The following is a 12838-nucleotide window of genomic DNA, read 5'->3' as shown; positions in this document are numbered from 1 at the left end:
TGAAAAGATCATGAGCTTGAAAGGGAAAAGATGAGGCAGGGAAAGCAAACAGAAGACAACTGAAATAGTCTAAATGTGAGTCGATGAGGTCTACACCAAGGTGGTAGTAGTACCAGAGGAGAGGAGGGAGCACAAACAAAAGATGCTAAGAAAGTAAAAATTAACCTGGGGGAGGATGAGGAGTTGAATGTGATACCTATGTTGTGAGCTTGTTATGCCTGGGAGGATGGTGGTGTTTTTACGAATAATAGAAAAATTTGGAAAAGGTAATGATTTGGGGGCAAAGATAATGAGTTCAATTTTGGATATGTGAAGTTTAAGATGGCTTTTAAAAAGTCAGTTCAAGATGTACACCTGGAGATTAGGAAAGGAGTTAGGTGTAGATGGCATCATAGAATTCTGAGTTTAGGGTCAGGAAAATCTGAGTTCAACTAGCTGTGTGATCTTGGGCAAGTCCTTTAACCTATTTGCCAATTTCTTTGATTATAAAATGGAGATGATAATAGCAGCTATCTCCCAAGGTTGTTATGAAAATAAAATGAGATAATATTTATAAGGAGCACAATAGGCACTATACAAATGTTAGCTTTTAAATCAGTTTAGGGCTGGATCTGAGAATCATCAGCACAGAGATGACAACTGAAGCCATTGGAGATGATGAGATCACTAAACAAAATGGTAGAGGAAAAGATTGGAGGAAAAGATAAGAGGACCCCAGGCAGAGTTTCGAGACCTTGATACTTGATGACTGTCATAATAAGCAGACACAGCCTAAAGATTCAGCAAAGTAGACAGAGAAGTACCACACAGCTATGAGGAAAACCAGGATAAAGTAGAGTAACAAAAACCTAAAGAGGAGAGAAGATCAAGAAGAGGATGGCTGACAATGTCAAAAGCTGAGGGGAGATCAAGAAAAAAAGATTAAAAAAGGTCATTAGATCCTTTGGGAGACAGCAGTTTCAGTTGAATGATGAGGTTGGAAGCCATATTATAGAGTTAAAAAGAGAGTGAGAGGAAAAGAAGTGGATGCATCAATTATAAAATGAATTTCAAAAAGTTTAGTCACAATCAAAAAATATATGGTTGATAATAACAAAAAGGGGTGTGGAGCTAAAGGGTTTAAAAGATTTTTTTTTAAGGTTGAAAAATAGTAGGGAAGGAAATAGTAGACAAAGACTGAAATAAGTGAGAGATGGAATGATGAGGCAAGTTACTGGATAAAATGGAATCATTTGTGCATGTCTGAGTTTGTCTTGGAAATGAGAAGGATCCCATTTTCATGGAATACATGAGTGACTGGTTATTGAGAAAAGAGAAGTCAGAACTCAGTAAATGGCCTCAAATGATTCCACTGAAATATAAAGCAAATTGTGGCACATGAAGGAAATGAAATATTACTGTGCTTTAAGAAATTTCAGGTATTGGGGGCAGCTGGGTAGCTCAGTGGATTGAGAGCTAGACCTAGAGACAGGAGGTCCTAGGTTCAAATCTGGCCTCAGACACTTCCCAGCTGTGTGACCCTGGGCAAGTCACTTGACCCTCATTGCCTAGCCCTTACCACTCTTCTGCTGTGCTACACAGCAGAATACACACAATACACACAAATACACAACACAATACACAATACTGTGTATTGACTCCAATATGGAAGGTAAGGGTTTAAAAAAAAGAAAGAAAAAAGAAATTTGGGGTATTATTAATACAGAAAGGAATGAAAAGATCTATATGAATAGATGCAGAGTGAAGAAAGCAGAGCCAAGAAAGAAATATACACAGCAACTATAATGACATTCATGGCCTCCATTTCTATTCAAGTTTGATACCCCTGGGAATCCATCCAGTTGAAAAAGTTGAGAGGAAAAGGCATTGAGAAATATCAGATTTAATAATTGAAAGATAGCTGGTAATTCTGAAGAAAGGTGAATCAGTTGAGGAATGAGGACCAAAGACTGCTGAGTTTAAAAAAAAAAAGTGTGAAGACAATAGGCATAGATACCTTTTTCTTCTATGACTTCTGCTGTGAGAAAGTATAGGATGATAGTTTGAGGGTATGGTAAAGTCTAGTGGGGGATTTTTCAGGAGCAAAAAGACCAGGTTATGTTTATCGGCAACAATATAAGGGCAACAGATTCAGGGTTAGAGAAAGAAATGGGATAATGGTGAGGTTTCACTACCAGAGAATACAAATATAGCAGGGAAGGAGATAAAGGCTATCTATATGCTACATACAAATGGGTTAGTACTGGTGATTAAAGTCATGTCTTCATTAAAGACAAGAGGAAAGGAAGAAAGAATGAGGAAAGATGTAAGGGGCTTTTGAAATGTACAGAAAGCAAAGAGGAACTTGTAAAATAATCTATTATCTCAAAAAATATGAGGTTAATAAAAAATACTAATTCATGTGGCATTCATTCTTGAATCAACTATATCTGCAAAGTCATGTTAATAACTAGCCAGAGATAAGAAGATCACATTTAATACAAAACTTTTAAGAGACAGGACACAATTTTTTTTAAATGACCTGGCATTAAAACAAAATCTGATCTGTTTAAATGACTTACTAATAAAAATGATATAGAAAATTATATAGAAAATTTCAATATAAACATAAAAAAACATTAATAACAATTTTATATAGCCTTTTTAAGTGAGTAGTCCTGTGATTTCATCAATATAGGGAGCTCCAGGTGAGAAACCTCCTTTATCAATGTATATTGATTCCTTCTTTACAAGTACCTACAGTTTTAAGAGTTGTTTGACTAAGTGACTAGACCAGAGCCACACAACCAGTATGTGTCACAGGTATGACTTGGAAAGATCCAGGTTATACTAGAAAGACCTACATGAATTGATGTAGAGTGAAATTAGCAGAACCAAGAAAACATTGTACTTGGTAATATACTGTGGTAAATACTATGGAATGATCAACTGAGATAGACTTAGCTATTATCAGCAATACAATTGTCCAGGATAATTCTGAAGAACTTATGACAAAAAATGCTATCCATTTCCAGAAAAAGAACTGTAGGAATCAGAATGCAGATGAAAGCATAGAACTTTTCACTTGTTTATTTGGGTATATGTTCTAAGGTTTTGGTTTTATAAGATTATTCACTTACAAAAAAGAATAATATGGAAATATGTTTTGCATGATAAGACATGTATAACCCTGATTGAATTGCTTGCCAGCTCCAGGATGGGGAAAGGAAGAAAGGGAGATAATTTGGATCATATAAATTTGAGAAACTTATGTGGAAATTTGTTATTACATGTAATTGGTAATAAATAAATGAATGAATGAATGAACGAATGAATGAATGGATAAATAAATAAAATTTTAAAATAAAAAAAGGAAAGATCCAGGTTGTTCTGATTCTTAAGTTAGCTCTCAGTTCACTATGTCATGTTTTCTTGGAAATATAACTAAAGTATAGTTAAGTATTTGAATACATTTTTAAATTATACCATGCTGCCTCTCCAAAAATCATTCAGAAGATTATCTGATATAAATAAATTATCATAACAATGAGATCAACTATAGCTAAAAAATAACATGTAGGAGAGGAACAGCTAAGTGGCTAAGTGGCATAATGGATAGAGCACCAGGCCCATATCTGGAAGGACCACAATTCAAACTTGGACTCAAATAGTGTGACTCTGGACAAGTCACTTAACTCTGTTTACCTAGTCCTTGTCCTTCTGTCTTAGATTTGTCATTAAGACAGAAAGTAAGGATTTTTTTTAAGTGACTTTGAAAACATTTGATTAGAAGAGAAAACTTGATATGGAAAAAAATACTTGTTGGAAAAAACTTGACAAGAAACTCAGCTAATCAATGTCATCCTGACAGGATTTAAAGGATGAAGGTGAAAGAAAGGCAACTAAAAACTGAAAGATGAAAAAGATCTAGAAAGGTGGTTTTAAAAAAAATTTTATTAATACTTTTGGGTTTTACATCACCTTCATTCTTAATATATTTCTCTTTTCTCTCCCTCCCAAAGAACTATCCCCTCTACTCAAGAATTTTTTTTAAAAGGGGAAATAAAAAGTCAGCAAAATAGACCAACCCATCATTCAAATCTGACATTATACAGTTGTTCCAAAACCAGTCTCCTCTATGAGGAAGGAAAAGAAGTACATTCATATATCTCTTCTCCGAGGCTAACTATGGTCACTATGATGTCAAGAGTTTTCAGTTTTGATTCTTGTCATTTATCATTTTTTCTATGTATGTTATAATCATTGTGCATGGTTTTCCAGGGTCTGTTTATTTTACTTTGCACTAGCTCATATAGGTTTTTCCACATTTCACAATATTTTTCATGTCCCTCATTTCTTATGGGGGAATAATATCCCATTCCATTCATTATTACAATTTGTTTAACCATTCCCCAAGAGGCATTGCTTTTATTTCTAGTTCTTCACAACAATCAAGAATGCTTCTATACACATGTTAGTGTACAAGAGACTTTTCTTAAAATATTAACTTCCTTGGGGTGTGCTTAGCAGTGTTATCTCTAGATCAAAGGGTATGGATTTTTTTTTGCATAATTACAAAGTGCTTTCTGGAATAGATGAACTAGTTCAGAGCTCCACAGAATATTATTGTTTTTTTTTCCTTCCAAGACCCCTCCTACACTGACTATTCCTATTTTTCTGTATACAATTATTGCCATAACAAACTGTTTTTGCCATCAAACACAGTACAGTTGTCATATTTGAACTCTAATATCACAATCTCGGAATTGTTATAAAGGAAGGAGAAATGGCATTGAAGAAAACTATGCTGGGAAAAGCAGTTGGATGAGGTCAAGCATACAAAAAGGAGGTTTATGCTGGTGGCCACAAAATGTGGACAGCGTTGAAAGGACCTATACTCAAGCTAACTAAGCAAGGGGAAGATTCCAAAGATATTAAAGGGGGGGGCAATTTTTGATTCTATTAAGACCCCACAAAAAAGAATAAACAATCGAACATCAAACAGTGTAGATCTACTTTCTCCTCTATAAAAATATTTACAAACACGCAGAAGTCATTCTTAATGAAGGCAATTTGTAAAGAATAGGCAGGCTTTCATAACCAATACTCTAAAGTACACCACATCGACTGTTGAAAAAGAGAGGAAAAGAATAAAGAGGGAAAGGGAGAGAAAGAAAACAAGGACAAGAGAAGGGGATACTCATATATAGTGGGTAGGACATAGATTGGATTATTCCACAAAACAGTCTTCAAAGGAACAAGAGAGAAGGTAGAAAAACCCAGAAGGCATTTACCATGAAAATCCAAGAAAGAAAAAGCATCCAGGAGAAGGGAATGGTCAACACCATAAATTATTGAAATGTCAAGATGCTTGAGAAAAGGCCACAGAAGTCACATTACATGGTGCTAAGAAGTAAATGGGAAGAGAGTAGTAGAGGCAATCAGTGTAAAAGAAAATAAAAAATAATGCAGTGTAGCATTTCTTCTAAAGAAAACATCAGCAAATAGCCCTTTAATATCCTGAAGTATTTGTCTATACTACTAAATTATACAATGCCTTATAATCCTATTTTACATTTTTACATTACATTACTCTAGTGACAAATTCCTGAAAAGTAGCACAATTTTACAATTTTAAGATTCTTTTTACCTTCCTCTACTCCAGCCCCATTGTGCATAAGACACAATCTTCTATACATTAGGTACTCAATATATATTTGCTAACTGATTTTTATTACTATCGAAATAACAAAAATTCAACAACATATTTCAACAAACTTTTATGAAATAACTATAATTATAAACAAATCAAGACGTCAAGACAGATCATCCAAACAACCAATGTAGAGAAAAGATTTGTGACTTTAACTCAGAAGGTCCAAACAGCTAAAAAAGAAAGGTGGGTCAGCCTGTTTCAAGTCTCTTTCCACTCCAATCCATCCTCCATTGTCACTGAAGTGATATTCCTAAATTGCAGTATTATATTGTCCACCCTCAATTCAATAAAACTCCAGTGGCTTCCCATTGCCTCTAGGGATAAACAGAAAATGCTCTGTTTTGGCATTCAAAGTTCTTCCTAACCTTGACTCCTACTATCTTTCCAGTCTTTTAACATCTTATCCCATAACGCTTACTTTTTTTGATCCTGTGACTTGGTCCTACATGTTACATATGAACTTGACTTGACACAAGATACTTCATCTCTTGGCTCAGGAAATTTTCTCTGGATGCCCCCATGCCTGGGACACTGTGAATTTTAGATTTTACTCCACCCTGCTTAGTCTTTAGAATTTTAGCCACCAGGAATGTATACACCCCCACTTAAAGATTAAGAGTGGGGGAGGAAGGTCTACGACCCACATGTGCTAGCAAGTGACAAATCAGAAACAACTGACTGACCCCCTGGGCAGTCCAAAGCCAAGTTTAAGCCACCATTGGTACATGTGAGACACAGGAAGTGATGTAAAGAACCGCCTTTATATTTCATGTCACTTCCTGTGACAGGGACTTGGTTGTGGAATTTGACTGTGGAGGAGCTGGAGATGGGGACTTCAGATTGTTTCCCTTAGACTGTCACATGGTGAGTACAAGGCTGATTCCCCTTTCCTTAGCTTTTCTGGAGGCACAAGCCTCTGGAGAGGCCCATCTTCTTGGAGGAGGCCTCTTGGCTGGAAGCTGTGCTAAATTTAATCCTCTGCCCCCCTTCCCTCTTGGCGGGGGGCCTCTGAAGTTTGCTCTCTCTTTTTCCTCTCTTTCTTTCTTCCTTAATATCTTCACTCTATTGTAAATAAACCACCATAAAATTCCATTCTGACTTGAGTATTTCATTGGGATTTAGAATTTGAATCCCTGGCAACCAACTAAAAATATATTCAGTCCAACCACAAATTTTACCCCTAACACTTCCTCCTCCAACTCCAACTACTGACCTCGATGACTTCCTTTAAGACACAACTAAAATCTCCCCTTCAAGAAACCTTCCCTAATCCCTATTTTCCCCAATGTTTTCTCTCTTTTATTTCCTATTTATCCCATATAGCCTACTTTGTATATATTGGTTTGCATGTTAGATTACAAGTTCCTTGAGGGCAAAGACTATCTTTTATCTTTTTTAAATCCTCAAGACTTGGCACAGTACCCAGCATACAGTAGGTACCTAAAGGTTTATTAATTATTATTATGCTAGACCCTAAGGTGAAATGGCATGACCAAGGTGACATCTCTGGAACCAGGACTTGAAAAAAGGTCTATTAATTCCCAATGCTCTTTCCATGAAGACCATGTGAACTTCAATGTACCGTATTAATTATTAGTGGCAATTCAATTCTATCTACAAGATTAATAGTTATGATTATATTAAAATGTTAGCTTTTTTCATAAAGGGGCACCTAAAAAATCTCTTCTTAAACTACTCATTCTAAAGCAGAATTAACTAATTAATTAATTAATCACCATTGTTCCTATGTACAACCATCAATATTCCTATCACAAACACAAATTTCTTTTGAAGGAAGTAAAAGCACTTCATTTTTTCAAAAGCTTATTCTTTAAGCTCAAATATCTTCTAAAACTCCTGATAAGCAGTCTAATACTTCTCTAACAAGTCAACGGTCTAACTACAGAGAGCAGATTTCAGAAACAATGGCTAAGTCACCAGTATTTTCCTATCTGTTAAGATATTAACAATTTTGGAAATTTTGTGACATCATTTATTCTTCCCAAAAGAATAAGGAGAATAAATCCAATCTTTCCTGTAAGAAAGATTCATGATATATAGAATTAAGGACTCTTATGTAATCTAAGAGCTATCAAATTCCAAAAAACAACATCAACTTTAAAAAATCAAAACACAAAGTTATAAATGTATCATTCACCTAATTTTTGACATATAATTAAATTCTACTGCTGTACAACTTATGTGCCCATCAGTCATCTGCAAACGCAGCATCCTTGGTGCAACTTGAGATTCTTCATTATCCTTTGGAGCAGCAACATTACGGATTTTTTGAATCTGTAGAACACATGGGCCTTCCAGCTGTAAAGACAAAGGAAGAATCACTTCTGAATAATCTGTTGTTCTCGTTTTTAGTGTTTTTTTCTTTAATAATAGTTTTGAGTCTAAATTCAATTCATTAGATAGATAAATCTGTAATTAGACTAGAGCTATCAATTCTACTTTGGTAGATTTAATAGAAATTCTTCTTGCGAAAGATCTTTTTTGAAAAAAATAGGTATCTTTCTCAAGCATACATGAGTCCAACTCCATTTTTAGGAAGCATAAAGAGGAATAAAATATATGGGAAGAGAGTTATAGTGTCCAATGAAAGTGTATTAACAGATGATTTTAAAATTCTGTGTTGCAAATTTTTGACTTCTGAGATTTATCATGTGAAATTCTGTCTTCTAAAGCACTTTCTACATTGGGCTTCATAGTAGTCCAGATAGTTGTTAAGATGGAAAGCTTTCTGCTCAAAAGACACAAAGATATGAGAACACCCTCTTGTGGTAAAAGCAAAGAATGCTATTCTCCATTAGCCAAGAATTTCAACTTTCCTGAGTTGTTTAATCTAAGTAATAGTGTATGTAGTATTCATATGTAGTATTGATAAATATGTTTAAATTTAGTGTTACATTTCTTGAGCTGAAGACAAGAAGAAATTTACTTTCTCATAGGCCATCCATTTCTAACAAATAAAATAAAATTAATGTAGTAAATGGTTTTCTAACCAAGCATTTATAAAACAGCATAATCTAATAGTTGGGAAATGACAGTAAAATCTGTTTTAAGTCTCTGTGAAAAAAATTTTTCATCATAAACTTCAAGAATCCTTTTTCAGCAACATTGTATTAGTATACTATACCTTATGTATGTTAACAAAATTAACCCATTATCCCTTTTTGTACCCTTTTTAATCTTATGTATCTTAAATTAATTGAAATTTCAACAAATATCAAAACCAATGTGAAATGATTAACTAAATTATTTTTAAGTTCCCCAAGGTGAGTATATACCAAAGTTTTGCCTTCTTCACTACACATCATTAATATTCTGTCTCCAAGGAAATATCTAATTAGCTACTAATTTATGGTTAGAGAAAATATGCAAAGGAAGAAGAAAATAAGTAACTTCATGGAGTATCTAATTTTTTACTTAAAAAGAAAAAATCAGATTCTTAAAAATACAATTTTAGGAACATAAATTACCTATAAATTGTTAGCTAGTTTGAAGAAAAGAAGAAAGCTACACATGGGAAACTTGTTCTAGTCACCTTTTTAAATTTTCTTATCCAAGCTTTACTGAAATGGGCATTGCCAAGGAAAGGCCAAAAATGTAATTAGCTAAAATGACAGTTCAATATTTGATGGAGAAAATATTTCACAAACTTCAAAGCTGTCCTCTGATCCCATTTTCTATCTGCACATTTATTTTCTTAGTGGTCTTTTTGCTTTTACTTTTTATGAATACAGCAAAATAAAATAATGAAGTAACCCATGAAATTATGTTTCTTTTGCTTCATGCCGCATGATCAAACAAATTCTGACAAAACCTTTTCTTTCATTAGTCTTCAAGATTCATTCACTCAGTATTCATTAATACAATACTGATAGTGACATAGATCATTATTACCAAAAGTGGGTCAATTTACGGGACAACAGATAAAGATTTCAGATTTATAGAAACTAGAGTTAAGATAGTGTTTACAGATGGATCAAAAACTAGGTGATTATTTCATACTTTGCTCTTTTTTTTTTTACTTTACCTCCCCCACCACTACTATGGAAATTGGGGGAGGGGAGTGGCACATAGGACTGAAACTTCCTCTATATTTTTCTTTGTTACCTGGGCTGCAACAGCCAAAGAAATTGTTATCTAGTGTCTATCCAATCAATAATGTACCTTTCAATTCTTAGTATAGACCTCAGATAGCAAATTAAGTTTTCAGACATACTCAAAACCTTTCCAACATGGTACAACTTGCCAGATCTTTTGCTATATATATTGCCTAAAAACGTAACATTATTTCCATGCCATGAGACAACAGAATAGGAATCAGAGAAAATTTTCTGTCTTTCTTTTTAAACCTTTACCTTCTCTCTTAGAATTAATACAAAGCATTAGTTCCAAGGCAGAAAAGTGGTAGAAAGTAGACAACTGGGGTTAAGTGACTTGTCCAGGGTCATACAAACATATATGAGGCTAGATCTGGAACCAAGGACCTCTGGTCTCCAAGCCTAGCACTCTATATTCACTGAGCCATCTAACTGCCCTAGGGAAGACTTTCAAAATCAGAACTAAAAATAAGCAAATTATTCTGAGGACTATATCTTTCTATGAGTTGTTGCCTCTCACAATATTTATACCATTAAAAATATAAGATCAAATAATAATATACTAATCACAACACAGAATTACAGATAATTTTAAATGTTTATATATGTGATATATTTCAAAGGAATTCAAATCAAATATATTAAAATTACATATGATTAAGTTTTAATGAAAGGCAGCATTGCAAAACCTAATACTAAGTGAACTAAGATCAAGTACTACCTCTAACATAGGTTGGCTCTGTGACTCAGAGCAAGTCAATTAATTTTTTAACATCTTAAACTAATTTTTTTCAAACGTTTTAATCTTGGAATCCCTTTACATGATTAAAAACTTCTGATGATTCCCCCATACCCAAAGAGTTTTTTTAAATGTTGGTTACATCTATTGATAGTTAGTATATTACAAATTGAAACATCTTTGTATTATCTTGAAAAAAGTATTGAACTTGTAGATTCCCTGAAAGAAAACTCCAGAGGTCCCTAGATCACATTTTAGGAATTGATTACCTACACAATTCCATAAGAGCTTAAGTTGCAAGGGGGTGGGGGCAGAGGGGATAGTAAAGGCCTCATCTGGAAGTTTTCAATAACAATAAAGTTATAGGACTAGGCCCTATCCTATCTCCTAGTTTAAAAGTAATTTTATTTTAAATCTATGATAATAAAGGAAGAGGGGCAGTCCATAGTAGTACTAAGGGCTAACAAATGAACCGTACAGCACTCACAAAATGGAAAAGATTCAGAGGAAGGCCCCCTGTACTTTGGATAGATCATCTTTGCAGGAATCAGTGGAGAATGTGAGCAGGAATCACTCCAGATAAGAGGGTATGGTGTCTGTACTGTCTTGATAAAGATCATAGATTTAACAAAGTATTCTATTTAAACTGTATATGTTAATCAGGATAATAATCAAATAAAAAGCTTGTGTATACAAAAATCCATTATGTTAGGCTTACATAGGAAAAAATACAGTAATATTAGTAATATAGTAAATATGAATAATGCCTTCAAGAAGGCATGGAGGCTAGGTGGCTGAGTAGAAAGTGTGCTAGGCCTGGAGAGAGGAGGTCTTGGGTTACAATCTGGGTTTAGAAACTTCCGAGCTGTGTGACCCTGAGCAAGTCACTTAAACCCTATTGCTTAGTCCAGTGATGGCAAACCTATGGCATGTGTGCAAAAAAGGGCACACAGAGCCCTCTCTCTCTGTGGCTGAACCTGCCATCATCCATCACAGTTCATTAGTAGAAAGCCAGAGGGCCTTGGGGCAGAGCTGTTCCCCTCCCCCCTCTCCATGCACCTGAGGATATTCCTCCCTCCCCCACCCCTCTGCCCAGCAGCCAAAGGGAGGGCTTCCTCTCCCTCCAGTCTGGGGTAAAAGGTGGGAGGTCACATGCTACATGAGGGTATGGCACAGACTGCAGCCTGATGAGTCTGTGGAGGTGATTCCCAAGGTGGAGTTGGAGAGGAGCTAGATTTGAAGGCAGCATAGCTCATAGCATGGTAGCACATTGTTTGAAGGGAGCAGAACAATGGGCCACACTCCTTCCCTTCTCCACACATACCTCTCATCACCTGATCCCCAGCCCAGAAGTCCAATGTGAATCCTTCCTCCCTCCCCTATTGTGGTAAGGGGGGAGAGGGACCTGAAGAATGAAGTGGGGGGGGCAAGACATGAGGTCTTTGAGGGGGAGCAAGCACAGCATTTTGTTTGGGGATGGGGTGGGGGCAGGGCCCAGCACTCCATCTATAAAAGGTTCACCATCACAGGCCTAGCCATTCCTGATCTTCTGCCTTGGAACCAATACTTAGTACTGATGCCAAGATAGAAAGTAAGGGTTAAAAAAAAAAAGCAAGGGAAAGTAATTTGTAAGTTAAGAAAACAAATTCATTATTTATAAATTCAACTATATTCTGAATTCTATGAAGGTAAAAACAGAAAGAATAGGGAATTTACTTTGTTCATTATCTGTGCTAAAAATGCTACTTTTTTAGCCTCTGTAATCGGTGCCTACAAGTCTAAAGGATCCAGATGAGAACTACTATGTTTTTAGAAAACCATCCTTTGAAATAAAAACCAACAATAATAAAGATAAAGATATGATTAATCATAAATGGAAATCTTCTTAGAAAATAAAGAGATGATTGCCAAAATGCTTAAAATGTTTCCTAACTCTCAGTAAGGGACCTAAGATGCTGCCTTAATTGCAATTATTAAAATTACTTCAAAAACCTGAATAGGAAGCATGCTTCCCAACTCTTCATATAAAGGTGATAAATCAAAGGTGTAGAATAAGGCATCCATTTTCAGACATGGCCAATGTGTGGCTTTATTTTGTGTGACTATACTTATTTGTCATAAGGAAGACTTCCTATTTGGATGGTGAAATTAGGGACGGGAAGGTTGTGATAATGTTATCCCCAAAATAACTGAAAACCTCATCAATGAAATTATTTTTAAAAAAATAAAAATAGCGAACGAAATTTAAAAAGAGGAAAAGCAAGGCAATTTTGTTATTATCATATTAAA

At 35.0% G+C, this 12838-nt stretch overlaps 1 protein-coding gene across 3 annotated transcripts in view; it reads right to left on the bottom strand.

The window, feature by feature from the left end:
• The window catches only part of TDRD3 (tudor domain containing 3), a 200567-nt gene that overhangs the window by 124062 nt on the left and 63667 nt on the right, over positions 1-12838 (bottom strand). For all 3 annotated transcript variants that reach the window (XM_056807205.1, XM_056807206.1, XM_056807207.1), the window contains one exon: positions 7854-8014. In XM_056807205.1, the coding sequence (XP_056663183.1) occupies positions 7854-8014 (161 nt within the window). The remainder of the gene's footprint in view (positions 1-7853; positions 8015-12838) is intronic.

This window comes from Monodelphis domestica, chromosome 8 (genome assembly GCF_027887165.1).
Source record: "Monodelphis domestica isolate mMonDom1 chromosome 8, mMonDom1.pri, whole genome shotgun sequence".
Classification (NCBI taxonomy): domain Eukaryota; kingdom Metazoa; phylum Chordata; class Mammalia; order Didelphimorphia; family Didelphidae; genus Monodelphis; species Monodelphis domestica.
Note: the sequence above shows the minus strand (reverse complement) of the source record. Positions and strands in the feature narration are given on the sequence as shown.